This window comes from Chanos chanos, chromosome 5, assembly GCF_902362185.1.
Source record: "Chanos chanos chromosome 5, fChaCha1.1, whole genome shotgun sequence".
NCBI classification, from domain to species: Eukaryota; Metazoa; Chordata; class Actinopteri; order Gonorynchiformes; family Chanidae; genus Chanos; species Chanos chanos.
The window spans coordinates 27470699-27493263 of NC_044499.1; the positions used below are offsets into that span (position 1 = coordinate 27470699).

Consider the following 22565-nt stretch of genomic DNA (forward strand, 5'->3'; position numbering starts at 1 on the left):
CCAGTGGGCCTCAGTCCCTGGAGCTAACCTCCAGGCCCCAGGGAAGCCAGCGGTCTTCCCCGACTTCCAGGCACCCCAATATGGGGAGCTTCCGGACCGGGCTCAGGTCCCTGCTTCCCCCTGAACCTCAGTCCCTGGAGCTAACCTCCAGGCCCCAGGGAAGCCAGCAGTCTTCCCCGACTTCCAGGCACCCTAATGGGGGGAGCTTCCGCCTACGTCCCTGCTTCCGCCAAAGTCCCACCAAGGGATGCATTTGAAAGGCCAAGCCATCAGCTAACGACTGTGGTCACGCGGATGCCCGAAAACCTCCATCTAACAGCTGTATTTGGACATTTGCGGGAATTTTCAGGTCCGCAGAACTTTGTTATGTTGTTTGGCATCCGAATACCTCCGGCAAACAGCAGGTTTGGCGAAAGAAAACTTACCCCAATTGACCACATGGTGGCGCTATAACAAGCCAAAACACATTTTGGGCTCTAACTCTTCAAACCTTTGGCACAGACTCAAACTTCTTTCTGACCCTGATTCGCTGGCTCCTGATGAGCAAAAAAGTCTATTGGACCATTGTGTTCCGCCATATTGGATTTTCTGCCATTTTGAATTTTTTGTAAAACCTTTAAAATGTATCTGCTCCTAGACAGTTTGTCCGATTTGCACGAAATTTGGTACACAGCATCTTCAGACCCATATCTTTAAAAGGTCTATAAGGAAAGATGCTGCGTTACAAAACGTGGCCACAGTTAACCAATGAATTTTTGGGGTGTGGCCTAAATTCATATAATGAGGTGTAACTTCTGAATGCAATGTCCAGTCATCGCAAAACTTGAGATATGGCATCTATAGGTCATGAGACTTCAGCCTACCAACTTTGGTGTAAATTCACCAATAGGTGGCGCTATGACAAAAAATGGTTATAATTCCTAAACCTCCTGCCCGATCAAGTTCAAACTTTGGATGCTGTGTCTTGGTCAAAAGTCCTAACAGCGGCTACAAGGCCAAGTTGATGGCACAAACAAGATGGCCGTCATCAGCCAATCAAATTTCAGCAGCCCTTAAACTGGCTTAAATTTGACCTATCGTCATGAAATGTTGTAGGATTGTTCAGGATGTGTCAAAGAATAATCTGCATGAACATTTTTCCAATTGTCCAAATGGTGGCGCTATAGAGCAATGCGAAAGATGTGCAGATTTAACAGGTCATAACATTTGACCTGTATGTGCTGGGGACATGAAACCAGTCCTGTTAGATGCCTCCCCTCAAGAGGAACGAAAAAGCCTCTTGGACCAAAATGATCCACCATCTCCTCCTATGTGTTTTGGCCAATTTGCATGACATTTGGTACATAAGATCTTCAGACCACTATCTTTAAAAGTTCTATAAAGAAAGTTGCTATGTTAAAAGACTTGGCCGCAGTAAGCCAATGAAATTTTGGGGCGTGGTCTCTATTGCTATAATGAGGTCTAATTCCTGAACGCAATGTCCGATCCTCACAAAACTTGAGATGTGACACCTATAGGACATGAGACTTAAGCCTACAAAATTTGGTGTAAATCCATCCATAGGTGGCGCTGTAGCACAGAAATGGTCGTACTTCCTAAACCTATTGACTGATGAAATTTTGTATACTTTGTCTCTGTGAAAACATGAAATAAAATCTAGATGGACAAGGCCATAGTTAAAACAGATGCCTGCCATTAGCCAATAAACTCTGAGCAGCCCTTAAACTAGCTTTGCTTTGACATATCATGAAACTTTGCAGGATTGTGTAGGGTGAGTCTGATAGCCATTCATATCAAAATTGATCCTTTACTTATAATAGGCTTTAACCTTTGACCTCTTTGGTTGTTTCACCTGAGCTGCTTGGACCCAACTGATCACCGCTCGCGGCTATATTTATTATTATTTTTCTGCACTAATAGTGTTTGCACAGCAAAAACTGTATATGTTACAGCTACCAGACTTGGCGCCTAGGTTCCTATGGTCACCCACTAGTTAGGATATAAAAGTTATCTCGTTTGACCAAATGTTGGCGCTATAACAAGCCAAACGCGTTTTGGGCTGTAACTCTTGAACCCTTTGGCCTAGACTCAAAATTCTTTTTTACTGAGATGCCCTGGCTGCTGTTGAGCAAAAAAGTAATTTGGACCAATGTTTTCCATCATATTGGATTTTCCGCCATTTTGAATTTTGCAAAAAAACGATTTTTGTGAACTAGTCCTAGAACGCTGATCCTATCAACACCAAATTTGGTACATATAATCTATAACATAGTCTGACCAAAAGCTATTAAAAGAATTTTGCTAGGACAAAGGATACGACCGCTGTTGTCCAATGAATTTCGATGGCGAAGGCTCCAAACAGTAAGTGAGCATATCTCAGGTATGCTTGATTCGATTGATGCCAAACATGGTCATCTTCACTGAGAGGAGATATACTGGGTCCCCACCAAGTTTCATGATATTTGGCCACATGGTGGCGCAATAGCAGAAAAACATATAAAAATTGTATTCAAATATCCATAACTCCAAGACAAAAGCAGATATCTCACCAAATCTTCTTGTGCATCATCAAAGTGGCAAACCCTAACTAAAATAATATGACGCCTAGCCGTCGGCCATTTTGTTAGCTGGCCATCTTGGAACTAGCTACTGTCAATGGCAGACCATGGAGGCCCTTCATAGATCACCATGAAATTGGCACCCTCACAGAGCACAGTAAAAGATATCCAGGCACCAAATTTGGTGTCATTCCATCATTGCCTCTAGCACCACCAACAGGTTAAACTCTAGAGGACATTTTTGCTTATAATTTCTGAACCGTTTGATCTAGCCTAGTAAGCTGTACTGTCCCTGAATCCCTGTATCGTGATGAAAAGGAGTAGAATGGACTCATAATGTTAATGCTCCATAAAAAATAACCAAAATAAATATTGTTCAAGAGTCTCAAGTCCAAGTTGAGACCCAAGTCTTTTAAGGACGAGATTCAAGTCTCAAATCAATATGTATGCAGCATTTGCCTAATAAGCTTCCGACCAAGACTCCTTTTTGATTTCCTGAAAGAGATACATTGCTGTACTTTACACTACAAACTTGAAATTGTCTGGTCTACTTGACTACATTTTTTAACATTTCTTACAATTCCATATCTTATTTCTGCTGTTCAAGCCAGTGAACCAGTTCTATGTCCAGCATTGGCTACAACGTCTGCCATTCTGCTGGGACCCCGATGATCGCCACTTGCAGCTATATTTAATATTACGTTTTCTCCTCTGGAAGTCTATGGCAGCCCATAGAACCTCTTTGTGGATCTTGATGAATTTTGGCACATGTATAGACAACAGTCCAAGGTATCCAAGCACCAAATTTGGGGTCAATCCATGCAGCCCTTGCGCCACCAACAGGCCAAACTTAAAGGTACATTTTTGCCTATAACTTTTGAACCTCTTGTCCTAGAGTTGTGATCTTTTTTCCCCCTGAATCCATGGCTCATGTTGAGTCCAAGGGACCTATTGTCCTCAATTTCTGCCTCATCTGATTTTCCGCCATTTTGGATCTTTCAAAAAACCTTCTTTTGCAAACTAGTCCTTCACTAGGCCAATCACCGTCAAATTTGGTACACATCACCTACAAACCACTCTGATCAAAAGTTGTATAAAGAATTTGGCTAGGCCGAACGATATGTGTGCTGTCGCCCAAACTTTCGATGGCGAAGCTGGCAAAACAGGAAGTGATAATATCTCAACGATGCTTGCATGGATTGATGCCAAACTTGGCACACTTCATTGAGAGGGTAAATAATGGGTCCAGTCCAAGTTTAACTAAAATTGGCCACATGGTGGTTCTTTACCAGAAAAACACATAAAGATGGATTAAAATACTCATAACTCCAAGACAAAAGTAGATATTTCAACAAAACTTCTTGTACATCATCACAGTGTCAAGCCCCAACTGGAATATTATGAGCCCTAGGCGTCAGCCATCTTAGTTTTAATAAATTTCAATTGTTTTCAGTGGCAGTCCATAGAAACCCTTAATGGATCCAGGTGAAATTTACACTCTCTTAGGGCACTTATTTTTCTTTTTGGGTCAACATTTTACCATTTTTGATGTGGTTCGCACAGGTGAAAACTCATGAAATTTGACACACACATCAGTGCTTGTGACAGTTATTCAGGGACAGGGCTTGGCCCTGGGTGTGGCGTGGGGACTCCATAGTGCCCCCCACATGGCATTGAGTCTTGTGCCCGAAATATAGTTTCACCTACACACACCAAATTTGGTAGGCATGTGGGTCTCCCCAAAATGAACAAATTTACCATTACATTATATTAGCCATTCTCAAAAGGAAGTGAATTATTTTGGATTTTGGGCGTTTTGACACGTGTTACATTTTGACTTTCTCCTCCTAGACGGTCCATCAGATTCATGTCAGATTTGCTATATGTGATGTCAAAATGTTGCAGATTTTCAGTTGCGAAGGGACTTTTGATATATTGTAAGGTGTTGAAATGGTGAAACGATGAATTTATATAGCTCGCCAGGTCCCTACGTCATGACCTGCCCCTTGCTACTCCTTAGAACAAGGGTCGCTGCCATGTTTGTTTATGTGCTTAGAGAACGTTAGCTGTGTTGCTGATTCACAGATGTAGGGAGGCCTTTTGCATGCTTAGCGAAAAAGTGAACTCTTTTAATTGTGGTCTTGTGTTTATTTCAGGAATAACGGTTGACAAGCTGTTCCAACATTAAAATACTGGACGAGACCTAGGCAAACTGAGCTTCGAGTCGCTGTGCTGCGAACTCACCCATGACGGGAGGCATTTCGCATGACTAATTCGCATGATTAATTACATCAAATTCAGATCAAATGATAATTACAGCTAATTTATTTGCATGATTGAATGATTAGCATGTTATGCTAGCCCACGGTGTGCTTTACACATCGGGTAGTCAATGAAACAACTGAGGCTGTAGCATTAGCTTGCTATGATATCTGACAGCAAACTAAGGCTGCCTAGGCTGCCAGCTGGCTTATGTTAACGTTAAAGCCACGTCTTCAGGCTATTGTGATATGGATTACTAAATTAGTGACTATTCCAGTACATGACAACTTTAAGCAACAGAAGTATGATGAGTCTATTTACGTTATGTAGCCTACGCTTATGGCTGTCACTTCTTTTCACTGAGATGGGTGAAAAGATTCTACATCACGCATTGAAATAAATAAAATTTGTGAGATGAATATTTACACAGCACACAAAAGGGGTTGTGGTACTACTGCACATGATCAGGTGTTCTGTAAAGATGTGTTAGTGTATGCAATTACTGAACATAGTGACATTTACATGTCAAAAGGTTTTCCTTTTTTTGTAGTTGTATTTAGAATCATGACACTGAAGTCTATATTGTCTAAGGACACACATGAACATTAAATTAACAAAAAAAATTCTGTTTGTTCGTCAATACCTCAGCAAGTTGGTTGGTCAGATCTTGCGGTTTTGTGGTGTAGGCGGGAAATGTTAAAAAATAAATAAATAAAAAGTGCACATATTAATTTAGAAACTTTTTTAACCAAGAACTTTCACTGTGCATTCAAGCCTATGCATTTATGCCTGCATGTGTACAAGGGGAAATGGTTAATATAAAAAAGCTCACCTGTTCATGGTACTACTTCTGGCAGATTGTTTGGTTCACATAAAAATGATTCTGTTGATGAGACCAAATCCTTTTAGCTGTTGCTGTGACCATGTAATTTGGCATACACATCGGATCTGAGTGCACTGCTGGATGATGAAATGTAACTGGTCTCGAATCACTAGAGGTGTGAGGGCCCGCTATTGCCACTTGCAGCTATATTTATTATTATTCTTCTGCCACTTTTCCAATTTTGCCCTTAAAACCAAAACCATGCATTGAAAAGTCACCAAATTTGGTAGGATGGCAGAGGGTCATCTTCTGAGCAATCATCTACAATATGGTGTCCATAGGGCACATGATCTGGTAGCCATCTCGGATTGAAATCGCCATTTTCAAAAACCCTTGACCCATTTGACAAAAAGTCACGAAACTTGGTGTACAGGTTCTGCGCATCACAAGGAACAACTTTGCTTCTTGAACCTTTCAAGTCCTCCGTATTAGGTTTTGAGCTAATTTGCATTACCATGAATTCACCAAAAATGACATCTTCTCCTGAACGGTTGGGCCGATTTGTTTGAAATTTGAAACACGGAATCCTGAACCAAATCCTGACTTAAATTGCGAAGAAGCTTCTACATCAAAAAACTTGGTCTCCACAAGCCAATCAAGTCGTCTCATTTACTTACTAATATGCAAATGAGCCAGTTTCATTCACTGTTGTATCAATCATTCTGAAATTTCTTGCACACAATGACAAGGCCTCAGTGACAGGATATTCCAAATTTGAAAGCAATCCATCAAAAAATACAGACTCCACAAGCGTTTGATCACACGCATTTTAACCCAATTTTTAATATGTGAAAAAATATATTTAAAAATCTTCTTCTCATGAACCATAACTTCAACTGACGCAAAATTTCACTTGTAGGGCCTTTGGCGTATGCTCTAAATTGTGAAGGAATGGTAGCTATGTCAAATAGCATCAGAGCTATGTGTCAATCAAATTGCAATGGTAGGATAATGAGTTTTTTGACATTTAATACTCATGTGCTTCTGAACCACTAGCCTGATCAACACAAAACTTGGTATGTGAATCCCTTACACTGACCTCTGTCTAATTTCTGAAGGAAAAGTTGCTATGTCAAAAAACATTACCACCACAAGCCAATCAAGTTGCTTCATATACTTTTTAATATGAAAATGAGCCAGTGTCATTCATCGTTACATCAATCATTCTGAAATTTTTTGTGCACAATGACAAGGCCTCACTGACAAGATATCCCAAATTTGAGAGCAATCTATCAAAAAACACTCCACGACTCCACGAGTGCTTGAACACACCCGTTTTTAACCCAATTTTTAATATGTTAAAAATATATGGAAAAATCTTCATCACAGACTTTTAGTGCGTGAAATTAAACACCCCCAGGCAATTAGCTTAATTGTGCTTGGACCCTGGAATTGCTGCTTGCAGCTATATTTTGTTATTATTACCACCCCACACCTGCCTGCCGCCTCTCGCCCCAGGCAACTCCAGAGAAGGACAGAGTCCAGCCCCCATCCAGGAGTTTGGTTCCAGAGCCAAGACTGTGCATAGAAGTGAGCCCAACTATATCTAGTTGGTATCGCTCCACCTCCCGCACAAGTTCTGGCTCCTTCCCCCCCAGAGAGGTGACATTCCACGTACCAAAAGCCAGTTTCTGCACCGTAAGTCCAGTCCGCCGGGGCCCTCGCCCCATCCTGCCACCCGTGTGGCATCGCACCCGGCCCCTATTTCTCCCCTCGCAGGTGGTGGGCCCACGAGAGAAAGGATTTTTAATCTTTTTGATATTCCCCTTGATTATTTATATTCATTTGTCCCCTTATTTATTTATATTCATTCCTCTCTGATATATTCAGGAATTTAATTCATTTTTCTTCATGGAGTTTTCAGTGCGGCATCTAGAAAAGGGGAGTGAGAGCTCACAGGGGTGTTGTCATTCTGTAGTCAGAATCAGAAGTAGTTGAGAACCATTCAATGTGTAATGTAATAGAGAGCTATAGGACAGCTTACAGCACAATTTGTAACAATATAAGAGATATACAATCTACAGCTGTAGTCATCTGGATCGCCATGGCAAACTGTAACCTGGAACATATTGTATATTATTCAGATATTTCGATATTGAACTTGAAGCACTTGAGCCAATGCCATTTGGAGAGACAGACGTCACCTTTATTAACAGGAGAATATTAGAATACAATGTTGTATCATTCAGGAAGTATACACTCCACTACAAATTTATTGGGCATTTAAGAGTAGTCATCTGAGCTGCCACAATAGAGAGAGGAACAAGCTGTTTTATTTTACATCCCTTTGAGTACTTTGTAGAATTTTATTTTCACTGCACATTCACAGGAAGGAGAGGTCTTCACAAAAGCATAACAATGGGATGTCCTGTTAGTCAATGCATAGGTTTACACAAGTACCATACAGTGTCTGCTGATTCTTTTGTTATCATACAAAGGCTATCATAGAACATGAAGAAATCAAACATACACAACAGTGAAAATAAGGAACTGTTGTGTATACATGTTCTTTTTTATACATATTTTGTAACAGAGAAGAATTTGACATTGTAGGTAAACACACAATTGGTATAATTTGCAATATTCAATAAATCTACTTCAGAAACTTTTCTGCATCAGGACTAAATTAGAGAGTGGTGATTATTGTGGGGAGAATGATTTACACTCAGCACTGTTTAGTTCGTTTGAAATGTTAACATTGGTATACAAGGCCTACAAAATCCACAAACATCCAAAAGATATGTACAAGTTTCTTTTAAAAACTTGTCCTGAAATATTCAGTCTATTGGCACATCATGGCTACAGTGCATGTCCTTGCATTAAATAACAGTATTGATTCTATCACCACTATTCCAAAACACACTACTGCACTCCTACCACTAGACCTCCAACAGCCAACCAGTAATCAATAATATTAATGTTACTAGTAAGACTTGAAATCATTTAAGGCACATTTTGGTCAAGGAAAGGCTCAAAAAAGTTAAGGGTTTTGAACATTTGGTGTAAAAAAAAACAAAAAAAAAACCCAAACAAACAAAAAAAAGAATTAAGAAAGATTACACTAAAAGAATGGTATCTGCTGTCTGCACGTAGCCAAATTCTGACAGGGCTAAGCTGTGCTGAATGATGTGGCAGGAGATGTGGATGGGGCTGAGCTCTGCTGAGCATAGTGGCAGGTGGTGTGGGCAGGACCATGCTGTGCTGTATTATGTGGCAGAGGACGCGGGTGGAGCTGCGCAGTGCTGTGACATAAGAGACAAAGAAACAAATCGCCTCCGTATTTTAAGAAGCACCTGGAACATTCGTGGCTTAATTCAAATTATATGTCAACACTCAGTGACAGCTCAAATGAGGGTGACAGGAACCATAAGTCACACACACTGAGAGGAATATTTGAAGAATGACAGTTGATATTAAGAGATACTGCTATTTGCTCTAATGATCATTAGCAGAAGGACTTCCTGTGCCATGTAGTCTCTAGATCAGTCCTAAAACTATTGCTTGAATACATCATAGGAAAATGCCCATCATGCAACGATAGTGTAAATCCACCAGAGAGAAGGAAGGCTAATCGGACAACAGATTAATCTACACTGACAGGCGTAAAAAAAAAAAAAAAAAGAAAAGAAAAGAAAAAAAAAAAAAAAAAAAAGCTCAGGTACAAGCATTGCTTGCTGGCAAATGCTTTGCAGTTTGAATCATTACTTTAGAGTACCATCTGCTTTAGTGCCTCTCATCTACGCAGAATCATGTGTTTGCTTACGTGTGCTACTTTCCGTGAAGTGCCCTTAAACAGCTAGTTATAAAAACCCCATGAAAAGGACAGAGGGAGAACTGAATAGGACAACTACACCATTTTCAAAAACACAAGTAACCAAGCTGCCCAAGATTAGTGAACAGAAATAGACGGGGGGGGGGGGGGGGGGGTATGGGGGGGGGCAAAACATAAAAAGAACCCTTGAACCAAATAAAAAACCAAATTCAAGAGCTTCAGTGCAGTCTAAAGCGCTGCTTCACAGACATATCCCATTCAAACATAACTAAAATGGCATAGGTACCTTATCTAGCACAAAGATACATTTATTTCTGAAACGCATAAAATGATGATTTTGGATTATTCACAAAAATAAATTTTATAGCTCTTAAATACATAACAGAATTAAGGCTGCAATAACAGAATGTTTCAGAAGAAATATAAAAATAATATGTGAAATTAAGGACATCAGACTAGCCTGACAAAAATAACTAATCAAACTCTTAAACTGTTCTCAAATGTCTAAGTGACAGTTAGTTCACATTTTATTGGCGAGTGGTCATAAAACCAGTATGTGTACACACCTAAAGCCAATTTGTGTACACACATGAATACAGACACACAGACTCTTCACTCTGAGAAATGTTAGTTGGGGTCACTTTGTCTAGACAGGGAATTTCCTTTTGGGTTTCAGCGGAGGAACCCTCAGTGTGTAAGCATGTGCACACACATTAAACACACATATGCAGAAACAAGTCCATACACACACCAACACCCACACAAGCAGAAACATGTGCACACACACACATACAGAAACATGAGCATAAATATACACACCGACACACACACACACACACACACACACATGCACAAGCAGAGATACACACACAAAGACACACACACACACACACAGTGGCTATAAAAACACAATCAACACAATGCCATCATTTAAAAAATTATTTCTCCTTATAAAGCTTTTTGCATAAAGACTGCACATTAAAAAAATATGAAATACAATTAATATATGTTTTTTTACACAGAAAGAAATGAAACGACTGAATTTAGATATTATTCCCAAATCCAGGCCTTACTTCAATGGATCAGATTACACAAAGTTAAAAGACAACTGATGACCAAAGCAGATCTCAAAACCAGCCCATAGCATCCCTAAAAGCTTTTTGCAAGCACCCAAAAATACAGCTGCCCACAACCATATGTTCCCATAACTACATGTTTCTGTAAGTAGTGGGTTGCTGCAGAAACTACCAGTGAATCTTTGTACTTCAGTTATCACAAATGACTATATTTGGCCATAAATGTCTTTGCTATGATGTCTGCATTGTTTAAATCTACAACAAATCTACATTTCTCACTGTTCTCCATTCATTCTCAAGTGACAAACTCCTAATGGCTGCTGGACACCATTCCTCATACATGCCTCTTTTGTCCTCCCTCACTTTCTCTCTATCTCTGTCTCTCTTGGCACGCTTAGAGATCAGTCACTTTATTCTCCAGTGCAGCAGCAATTTGCTGCAGCCTCAAGGTGAGCTGTTTGCTTTGAGCTGCTGGGTCCTCGTTCAGGGAGGCAATGATCTGGGTTGAGAAAAGAGACAGAGCAGAAGAGAGGGGAAAACGAAAGTGTTATGTACTCAGTTATGGACGCTTGACTCTCCAGAGATTGGATGATTCATTTGCCTTATGCTGTATTGAGTGGCTCATCTAGCCTGTAAGTGGGGAATGGATATACAAGTAATTTTGGAATAGAGCTTGCTGAAAATAAATTTCTAAGTGCAGTGTTACAAATTTTAAGAGAAAAGAATGTGTGCGGAGAGAGAGTGTTGGTACTCACCTTGTCGTAGTACTTGCTAGCATACTGATAAAGCTGATGCAGGGCTACCTGGGTGTTGAGTTTGTCAGTATGAGCCTGAAACACATAAGTGTTACATTTACATTTTTCATTCAACTCGAATCTAACTTGACAAACTCCAGCCCAACTCTATCCAATAAAGTTCAACTCAGTTTGACTCAAGTACATTCATTTTAATGCAATTCACTCGACTCCACTCCACTTAACTCTTCTTAACTCACACAAATACTAGTCAATTCCCTTTACGTTATATGCAAGGCAGTTTTCAGTAAATAAAGAGAGGGGTTTTCTTACACGAGAAACTTCAGCTAAATGTGTGTTCATGTCTTGGTCACTAACTGGTACCATCTGTTGGATTCCCTTGTAGTAACTGAAGACATTGAAAGATAGTTAGGTATGTTCCCAAAGCCAAAACCTAACAATATTCTAAAATGATACCAGATAGTTCGCTACTATTTGTTAAAATCACTTACTCCTCCACCATTTTCTTATATGTGGAGATCTCCTTTGCATACAGTAATTTGTTGCTGGGAGAGTCCTGTGAGGAGACAGGGAAAAAGGTAAATAAATCTGGATTTTTTTTTTCTTTTTTGGCTGTACAGTACTGAGACAATGCACTGTTGGGCCCTCTTTACTGTCCAAGGTCACATGAGGATTCAATGATACTTCACTCACTCGGCTCAGTTTGTGCTCGGTTTTGGTACAGGCATCCATGAATGTCTGGGCTATAACAGACAGGCAAGCATCCACCACTTCTGTCACGTGGACATCAAAGATGAAATGGGGGTTCTTAAGGATGTTTACCCAGAACCTCAAAGGCAAGCTGTGAGATGGAAAACACAAACTCAAACATTCACGCTTATGGAAGCTCAGCACAGTCATATCAGGACAATAACTAAGGAATAGTAACTACACCTCAGCAGTTTTAAGTAATATTCACAAATGGCTCACATATTTGCAGGATAATTGACAGTGATGAAGAAAAACTAACGTCAGACAGTAAATTTGGGAAATTTTAAAATTGGGAAATGTTGAAATTTACACTTATTTATTTACAAAGTTTCATTTATATTTCTACACAGAGTTCATCAGAGATCTGCCTGACACAGTTTTCATTGCATGTTCACCAGACTCATTTTCAGCTGCAATTTGTTCAAGTTTGGTGGTTCTGAAATTTGTGGGTAAATTGTCTTTTTTGTCACTACTGCCTACCTGATAAGCACATGTCTTGTTTGAACTCATTAATATTCTCCCTAAACAAAAATGTGCACACAAACTACTTTTTCAACATAAACCAATCCCACCACACAGGAGGTTTTGCAGCTCAGTCACCACAAAATTGGGAGAAGACAAAAACAAATCAAGAAATTTTATTTCACACTTGATGGGTTTTAAAAGATATAGCTTAAGAAGGGTGGTGCGGAGATTTATATTGCATTGTTCCATCCCTTGGCAGACTGAAGAATACAAAACAAGAACAGAATACAAAAGTACAATCAAATAAGCCAGGGATTTAATTACTGTGTTTGTTTGGCTGCTTCAAGCATTTGTATTTGATTGATTTTGTGAGCAAAACAAGCTACTGAAATCAATAGCATAATTGTATTCTCATTTAATTCATATTATTCCTGTTTTCATCAATCACACCACATCTGCAGGCTGCTCGCCAGCGTGAACACAAACATGCAGCTCCACCCCACCCCCCCCCCCTCCCCCCAACATACACACACACTGACCTGTTGGTCTTCCAGATATGTATAGTTTCATCATCTACGTTGCCATGCTTGAGAGCCTGCTCATCCAAAAAGTCAAAGAAATACTTGATAGCTGGAGGAACCACAGTTCCTGAGCAGAGAACACCACGGAAAAAGTCATCCACAAACTGCTGCAGCGTACCCTGCAAGTACACACAGTTTTAAGACACAGACTGAAAAGTCTCATCCATATATGTAAATAATTTCCTTGAGCAGAAAAATAAAACACTTACCCCAGTCATAGCCTAACAGTGGATGATCTAATGAAATGACACAATAAGTGAAAGCACTCACAAAAAAAAAAAATCAAATTTCTATCACTAAAATGTTCTTGACATATTTGCATGCAGCATTAAGGCACTGCTTAAAGTGATTTCTACCAAACAGCCCAGCAGGTAAATTTCTCTGCAAGAACAATAGGCCTTATTCACCAATATCTTCCTAAGGTTTTTCTTAAATTTGTTCTTGAGAAAGGTCTTAAGAAAAGTCTACATCAGATTGATCACGTGTTCTTAATTGCAGAAGTTTGCGTAGTTGTGACTTTATTTCGCAGAATTCTGACTTTATTTTACAGAATCCCAACTTTATTTCTCGCAATTCTGACTTTTTGTCCCCACAATTCTGACTTCATTTCTCATAATTTCAAGTTCTTTTCTAACAATCAACTAATAACTTGAGCCATCACTTCTGCTCCCGCTTTAATGGTTCAATGCAATGCTCATACAGTAGCAGACAGGCTACAATGGCTGCATCTGCTCTGTCCAGGTATTTTAATATTCATCCATATGTAAAAGTAAAACTGACTGATTCTCTCATACCTGCTTTACAACCTGCCTGGTTTCAGATGGGATAACCCCTAAGTATGGGTGATGGTGCTACCCATGGACGCCACTGCTACTTCTATTCTTATTCTGCTTGATCTGAATGCAGCATTTGACACAGTCGGTCACACTATATTGTTTAAGTGCCTGGAAAATCAAATTGGCATTCATGGCCTGGCGCTCTCTTGGTTTAAATCTTATCTCTCAGAGAGAAAGCAATGTGTCCACTATAATAATGTGACGTCTGAGTAACGTGAGCTGAACTACGGGGTTCCTCAGGGGTCGGTCTTTGGCCCTCTCCTATCTTCTCCTAAGTTTTCTTACCTATCCAGCACAATTACTGCTCTGAATTGGCTAACCTTGAGGCGTGTCTTTGTGCTATGAAGGGTTGGATGTCTTCAAATTTCCTGATGCTTAACGCAGGCAAGTCTGAAATAATGGTCATTGGTCCCCCTATGCATAAGCATCTTTTTAGTGATCTTACCCTAAATTTTGACAACTGCATCATCTCTCAAAACTCTACAGCTAAAAACTTTGGTGTGATTTTTGACTCCAGTCTCTTGCTAGTCACTTGTATCAAAAACACAACCAAAACTGCCTTTTATCACTTCCGTAATACAGCTAAAACTAGGCTCTTTAGTTGTTCTAGTGATATATAGTGATATAGTGATATTGGGCTCTAAATAAACTTGCATTCTTCTTCTTCTTCTTCTTATTATTAAGCAGTGTTTGTAAAATTACTGCTCACTTATCACAGTCTCCATCAGCTGTTACATTCTCATATTGATCTTTTTGTTCATTGTACAAAAGTATGAATAAATATGCACTATATTCTGGAGCATTGCTTGAAGTGTTAGTATAGTGTTTATTTTAAAAGACCACAATGCTGTGTAAAATAATGAAAATAATTCTTAAAAAAACGTATAAAAGATAAAAAGTATTATTGTGATTAAAATCTATAATATTATACACCTGTAGAATTGAAGAAAACACAATAAGCAATCATTTTGCAGAAACATGTCAGCACTCAAATGTGCGTAAGTGTGCTCTTGAGTGTGTGTAGATTCTGCTCTTACGTAAGAAAAAAATCCCAAATAAAAAAACAATGGTGAATGTTAGAAAACTGTGTAAGTGGATTTTGAGAACAGATTTTTTCTTGAGAACGGTTGATGAATGAGGCCCAATGTTTTAGTTACTGTAATAATGTTATAAAAATAATAATCATTAATAGGATTTTTTATATATAATTAAAGCGTTGCATTATCAAAAAATACTTTTGATAACTTTTGATGAAGTGCTTCCCTAAATGGTTCACACTGATATTCATGCTGATCAGATGTTGTTTAAAGGTCATGAACAAAATTCAAATGACAGAAAATCAAATACAATTCTAAATATAGCTGCAAGCAGTGATGAGGGGGCCAAGCAGTCCAGCAGGGCAGAGCTGCAATGGCAGCTTGATCTGATCATGGTAAAAGTGTGGCTGTAACCACTGATAGCAAGTTTTATGTCAATGGAGCTGACGCAAGAATCACTTTTGTTAAGAGAACCACATCAAGACTTGCAAGGCAAAAAGTTGGTCTTGCTTACTGCAGCACCCCCCCAGTAGTCAAATGACACAAATTCTTTTGCACATCCTCAGGTAGGCGTCCCGAGTCCACATACCAAGTTTGATGTTGGTACATCAAAACGTTGCTGAGATATGACCTCATTTCCTGTTTGGAGACTTAATGGGTAATGGGTAAATGCTTTTGCCAATTGAAAAGCCAACAAATAACTTTTCTAAGGCTTGGTCTGAAGATTATCTGTCCAGTTTTGGGGAAGATTGTACAAACTTTGTGGCCTGTGAAAAAATTTTAATCTTTTCCATAAAATGCAGTATGGTGGCCACATCTATTTGGTTCACATAACAAGTTGCCTTGAACTTGGAACCAACCACGGTATCACCAGACATGTGAATCAGTTATGTCAATACATCAGTTATGTCAATACATCAACAGTTATTAGCCAAAACACATTTTTGCTTATTGCAGCACGCTCCCGGTGGTCAAATGATGCAGAATTTTTTGTGCTTCCTAAAAATGCTGAGTCCTTCTGAATGCAAAAGTCCATGTACCAAGTCTACTTTTGATACATCAAACTGTCGCTGAGTTAACTGTCAACCTTGGTAAAATGCAGCATTTTTTTCTGGAATCCCTTTGGGCAGAGTCCTGAGTCAGTCCCCCAAGTCTGGTGTTGATACATCAATGCGTTGCTGAAATATGAGCTCAGCTCTGTGGATTTTGATTGACAGTGACAGATGAATGCTTTCGAAAATCAAAAGTCCATCTGATAACTTACCTGAGGCTTAGTCTGAAGATCATCTGTGCGAATTTTGACTGGGGTGGACAAAATTTGTGTCCAGTGAAAATTTTTTAAACTTCTTCATAAAATCCAATATGGCGGAAATTGACGCCATGGAGTACACTTGACACAAGGAATCCAATGATAACCCCTCTTTGAAAATCGGGTATGCAGTTCAAAAGTTACGTGCGTAAATGCACAACCAACTTTGAACTGTTGGTGGCGCTAGGAGAATCAGGGGACTGTCCCCAATCAGTGTGCCAAATTTCACAACTTTTTACTATACATTTCTAGGGGCTGCCATAGACACCCAAGCCAGAAGAACAAAAATAAAAAGAGGTAGAGCTGCAAGTGACGATCAGCGGGGTTCAAGCAGTTCAGGAACAAAAAAAAGGTCAAAAGTTAAGTCCTACTAAACCTACATGATTTTCACTACACCGTACCCAGTCCTGCACAGTTTCATGATATGTCAAAGCAAAGCTAGTTTAAGGGCTGCTCAAAGTTTATTGGCTGATGGCAGGCATCTGTTTTAACTATGGCCTTGTCCATCTAGATTTTATTTCATGTTTTCACAGAGACAAAGTATACAAAATTTGAAGTTCATCAGTCAATAGGTTTAGGAAGTACGACCATTTCTGTGCTACAGCGCCTTTTATGGATGGATTTACATCAAATTTTGTAGGCTTAGGTCTCATGTCCTATAGGTGTCACATCTCAAGTTTTGTGAGGATCGGACATTGCGTTCAGGAATTAGACCTCATTATAGCAATAGAGACCACGCCCCAAAATTTCATTGGCTTACTGCGGCCAAGTTTTTTAAAGTAGCAACTTTCTTCATAGAACTTTTAAAGATAGTGGTCTGAAGAAGTTGTGTAGCAAATGTCATGTAAATTGGCAAAAACGCCTAGGAAGAGATAGGTTTTGAAGGTTATTCAGACAATTAAAAATGGCGGAAATCCAACATGGTGGATCATTTTGGTCCAAGAGGCTTTTTCGTTCCTCTTGAGGGGAGGCATCTAACAGGACTGGTTTCATGTCCCCAGCACATACAGGTCAAATGTTATGACCTGTTAAATCTGCACATCTTTCGCATTGCTCTATAGCGCCACCATTTGGACAATTGGAAAAATGTTCATGCAGATTGCTTTTTGACACATCCTGAACAATACTACAACGTTTCATGACGACAGGTCAAATTTAAGCCAGTTTAAGGGCTGCTGAAATTTGATTGGCTGATGACGGCCATCTTGTTTGTGCCGTCAACTTGGCCTTGTAGCCGTTGTTAGGACTTTTGACCAAGACACAGCATCCAAAGTTTGAACTTGATCAGGCAAGAGATTTAGGAGTTATAACCATTTTTTTTGTTATAGTGCCATCTATTGGTGAATTTACATCAGAGTGGGTAGGCTGAAGCCTCATGACCTATAGATGTCATATCTCAAGTTTTGCAATGACTGGACATTGCATTCAGAAGTTACAGCTCTTTTGACCAAGACACAGCATCCAAAGTTTGAACTTGATCAGGCAAGAGATTTAGGAGTTATAACCATTTTTTTTGTTATAGTGCCATCTATTGGTGAATTTACATCAGAGTGGGTAGGCTGAAGCCTCATGACCTATAGATGTCATATCTCAAGTTTTGCAATGACTGGACATTGCATTCAGAAGTTACAGCTCATTATATGAATTTAGGCCACACCCCAAAAATTCATTGGTTAACTGTGGCCACCTTTTGTAACGCAGCATCTTTCCTTATAGAACTTTTAAAGATATGGGTCTGAAGATGTTGTGTACCAAATTATGTGCAAATCAGACAAACCGTCTAGGAGGAGATACATTCTAACACTAGAAGCGCCGCGCCGGTTTGACCTACTTATAACTAGAAGCGCTGAGTGCCGGTCATTTGACCGCTTTGACTACCTACTAGGAGCGCCGTGTTGGTTTTACCTACTTAAAGCGCGGCTAGGCGGTCAAATGGCCGCCGAGTCATTAGACAAGGACACTGTTACTGACACATAATAATCGCTAGATGGCGCTTCTTGCACGAAGCAAATAGTTTGCTTACAAGATCAACTCGCGTTCGGCCAGTGTATCATTCATTTCAGTGTTAGCAGTCGATTATTATTTCATTAGAACGTTTGTTGTCCAGCCCTTCCATCATTAAACATAATGTTTTGATTACTCATTTGTGGCAACCGTGTTTTCAAAGGCATAAATTCCGGAGGAAGTCTTGATCAAATTCGACTCAGAAAACCAATCTGAACAAGACTAGTTCAGGCAACTTTTTCATAGTATTTGTTTTTTAACATTTAATCTTCTACCTTGGAGAACTAGTTTATTATACGGGATGTCACACACGTTGCGAGTTAGACTGCGGTTGGTCTGTAAATGCGTAGCCCGACTGTATCAACATTCAGTTGTCGACTGACAATGATCACGTCGTTGCCCCAAGTGATTAATTTATTGTAAGGGCACGGTCCAGGTAGTGCAAAAATCAGAGACAATTGTGATTGTAAATTAACTACTGTAGGGAGCGATTACAGATTTGAACATTCTAATTGTTGGGCATGTCGGGTGACGGAGTAAGCTATAAACTGGACTATGCTCACTCAATAGAACAACCTATCGGAATGACAAGACAGGCAATAATCGGTTGAGAATTACAATGCGTGTAAATCAAAACTTGTGGAAGTTTAGAGTGTGAGACTGCTTTGGGTGGCGCTGGAGGAGTAGACGAAAGCGTTTCAGTTCCGAACTCGTCTGTCTCCGTGAAATTATCGCTTATACCACATAATAAGCCCAGCCGAGCATATCAAGCTTTACACTTGCATTTTGATAAATTAATGATCTACCACAACTAACAGATCATTCTATGCCATGATAGAAGCAAACACTATGACTTTTCAAGGCACTCAGTGGGCTATGAGAAGCCTAACACCTAGCCTGCCAAGTAACCTGCGAGTAACACCACCCAACCCCCTCCCAATAAAGTGCCATAGTCTATTGTTAGTTTCCCGCACTAGAATGATTTGGCCAAAACTAGTTCATACCACGAGTAGCCTACCACCGTCTATCATGAGTCTCAGCTAAATCTAATTCCACACATGTGATAGAAAATGTAGGCACCGCTTGAAAATGAATAAATATGCATGAATGTTGTTTTTACAAAATATGTATGTCGCGATGGATTTTCGTAAACAAAGCTGTGTCAGGTGTGTAGGCTTTTAGAGTAAATAACGTAGCATAAGATGGCCGAATTTTTACCATTTATTGAAACTAAATTACAGCACGAAAAGCCCTTCTTTTTGGTAAATCGACAGCTGTGTAGTTTATTTACAGTAAATACTTAGGAAAGAATGAAATATACATTACACACGATAGATACACGAGATAGTGTATACAGTGAGATGCACTAAGTAAATAAACAGATAAAGTACTTTTTGAGCTATTTAGTATCCTGTGTGTCAGGATGCTGTAACCACTATTACACAGCCTGTCCAAGTAGGGAATGTTGTACCTCGATGTTTTGTGCTCTCAATTCAAGTGGAGAGATATTCGACCGACAGCCTAGAACAATAGCCTAGGTGTGATCTCAACCCCCTCCCAACGACCGCGTCATGAATCACTTAGTCAACCAACTCAGAAGTTCCCTTCAACGTAGACCAAAAGATTGTTTGCTAGTTCCAACAAGGTGAAGAAATTTTCGGCCTACTGCCACCTTTCCCTAGACAGAGAATTGCGCTCAACATGTATTTTGTTTCAACGTCACCGGCCACTCAGAATTTAATAGCAAATTAGTTTAATGGCCATGTTCTGTGTGAAACGACACAGTAACAACTTCATAGAGAACAGTTGTTCATTTACAGTTATGTTCTCACTAGGTATGTAAGAAGCAATACTTTATCGAAAATCTAATTTATCTGTAACAAGGCAGCCCTTGCATTCTTGTCATCAAAGCACAGATAGCGCATGATATCGTGGAATCTCGATAATGGGATTTCCGTCTCTGAAAATGGGATTTCCCACGTTAGCAGACTAGTAGTCGTCCGGGTTTATGATTTTACCGCCCGTAATACCTCCCAAATAAAGGAGACCTACAGTTTGAACTTATTTTCGATCATCATTTCGATCAGTTTCTGCTTCAGAGTATTTCAGAATCTTTCACCACATTTCTGTGTCAGTCAAACACACTAAACTGCTCAATGGACTTGTAACATTGTCCTTGGCATAACATGTGGGCCCTGGGGTTTCTCTCATGATATTGCACTCTCGCGCCAGCAGTTTGTTCAACCCATAATGTGCCGTCTCTTGCGTAGGGTGTTATTATATTGAATGAATTCGCAAAATTCCTGCTCACTATCTAGGTCATATAATAATTAGTTACGCCACTCTACGTGAAACAAAAATGCGTTTATTATACGTTTATCCGCTTTACAAAACATTTGCATTTTAATACTCTAAATTATTTTTGCAGCTCTAAAATAATGTAATGTCATGACATGAGAATAAAGCTTGCCTTAATTTACACACGAACTATCAGTCATATGATGGCTAATTACGCATGGTTCAAGTAGGCTAGTGCAATGAAACAAAAATGCGCTTCATAGTTATTAAATTGTCGTCATTTTTGCACATTATGTAATATTAATTTATGACTCTTATAACTCTCGATATATATATATATATATATATATATATATATATATATATATATATATAGGGTTTTATATATATTAATATATATATATATATATATAAAGACAGAAAACTAGTACGCTGCGCGAGAAAAGGGAAGAAAAGGGAATCGCAGCCTTGAAAGGCAGGAAACAACATGGCCGAACGCGAGGCTGATAGCAGGTTCACAGAATTAGAAGCAAAATAGCTTTAAATTAGCTTGTACTGGGGTGATTTTGACAATTTAAGGATACTGGGTGATAAAATGCACAAATCTAGGAAAAGTCATGGAAGGACGGTCCTGAAATTTGACCGAGTGCAAAGATTTAATTTTTTTTTGGGTCACTGCGGTCAAATGACCGCCGCTCGGTGCCTCTAGTGTTAAAGGTTTTACAAAAAATTCAAAATGGTGGAAAATCCAATATGGCTGAACACAATGGTCCAATTGACTTTTTTGCTCATCAGGAGCCAGCAAATCAGGGAAAAAAAGAATTGTGAGTCTAGGCCAAAGGATTCAAGAGTTAGAGCCCAAAATGCATTTTGGCTTGTTATAGCGCCACCATGTGGTCAATCGGGGTAAGTTTTCTTGCCTGAGTAATGGGTGACCATAGGCACATAGGTGCCAAGTTTGGAAGGTCTAACATATACGGTCTGTGCAAACAGTTTTAGTGCAGAAAGATAATAAAAAAAATAATAAATATAGCTGCAAGCAGCAATGCCGGGGCCAAGCAGCTCATAGGCACGACATAGACAACAATAAGAACGACCCTGGAACAATACACCAGTCCATCACAGTGTGGGCAGGCTGACCCCCACTCTTAGAACTTTAGCAGATGCCAAGAAAATCCACACAGCACTGTCATGGCCTTCCATAGAAAACCAGATAAAAAAAGTATAATACCAAGATGGCTATAGAACAAAATGGACAACATAGAGGGTTCATAATTCCTCAGCTAGGGTCCTTTAATGTGATAACTCACAAGAAGTTTGTCTGATATGCTCACTTCATTTTCAGAGCAGTCACCATCAAAATTCATTGGACGACAGCGGCAATACTGTTTGGCCTAGGAAAATTCTATGTAAAACTTTTGTTCAGATCCCTCTCTAGATGAAACATACCAAATTTGATGGTGATGTGATCAACGGCCTAGGACTACTTTGCAAAAGTAGGTTTTTTGAAAAATTCAAAATGGCGGATAATCCAATATGGCAGATTTTCAAGAAATGGATTCATTCTCCTCAGCATGACCCAGGACATAAGGTGACACAAAGATCACCACTCTAGGTCAATCGATTCCAAAGTTATAAGCAAAAATATACTGTGAAATTTGGCCTGCTGGTGGCACTAGAGCCAATGATGGAATGACACCAAATTTGGTGATTGGATACGTTTTATTGTGCTCTATGAAGGTGCCAAATTTCATCATGATCCATGAAAGGGTTCTATGGTGTGCCATTGAATATTACTTATTTCAAGATGGCCGACAAACAAAATGGCTGACAGCTTGGGGTCATAGTATTCCAGTTAGGGCTTGATACTGTGATGATGCACAAGAAGTCTGGCTGAAATATCGGCTTTTTGTCTTGGAGTTATGGGTATCTTAATACAATTTTACATGTTTGTCTGCTATAGCACCACCATGTGGCCA

General features: G+C 39.5%; 1 protein-coding gene across 1 annotated transcript in view; it reads right to left on the reverse strand.

The window, feature by feature from the left end:
• Positions 1 to 10945: 10945 nt before the first annotated feature.
• plxnb2b (plexin b2b) overlaps positions 10946 to 22565 on the reverse strand; it is an 89373-nt gene continuing 77753 nt past the window's right edge. The window contains exons 30-35 of the mRNA XM_030773604.1: positions 13061 to 13221; positions 12000 to 12147; positions 11798 to 11862; positions 11619 to 11694; positions 11307 to 11381; positions 10946 to 11050 (exon numbers count right to left, since the gene is read on the reverse strand). Coding sequence (XP_030629464.1) covers positions 10946 to 11050; positions 11307 to 11381; positions 11619 to 11694; positions 11798 to 11862; positions 12000 to 12147; positions 13061 to 13221 — 630 coding nt within the window. The remainder of the gene's footprint in view (positions 11051 to 11306; positions 11382 to 11618; positions 11695 to 11797; positions 11863 to 11999; positions 12148 to 13060; positions 13222 to 22565) is intronic.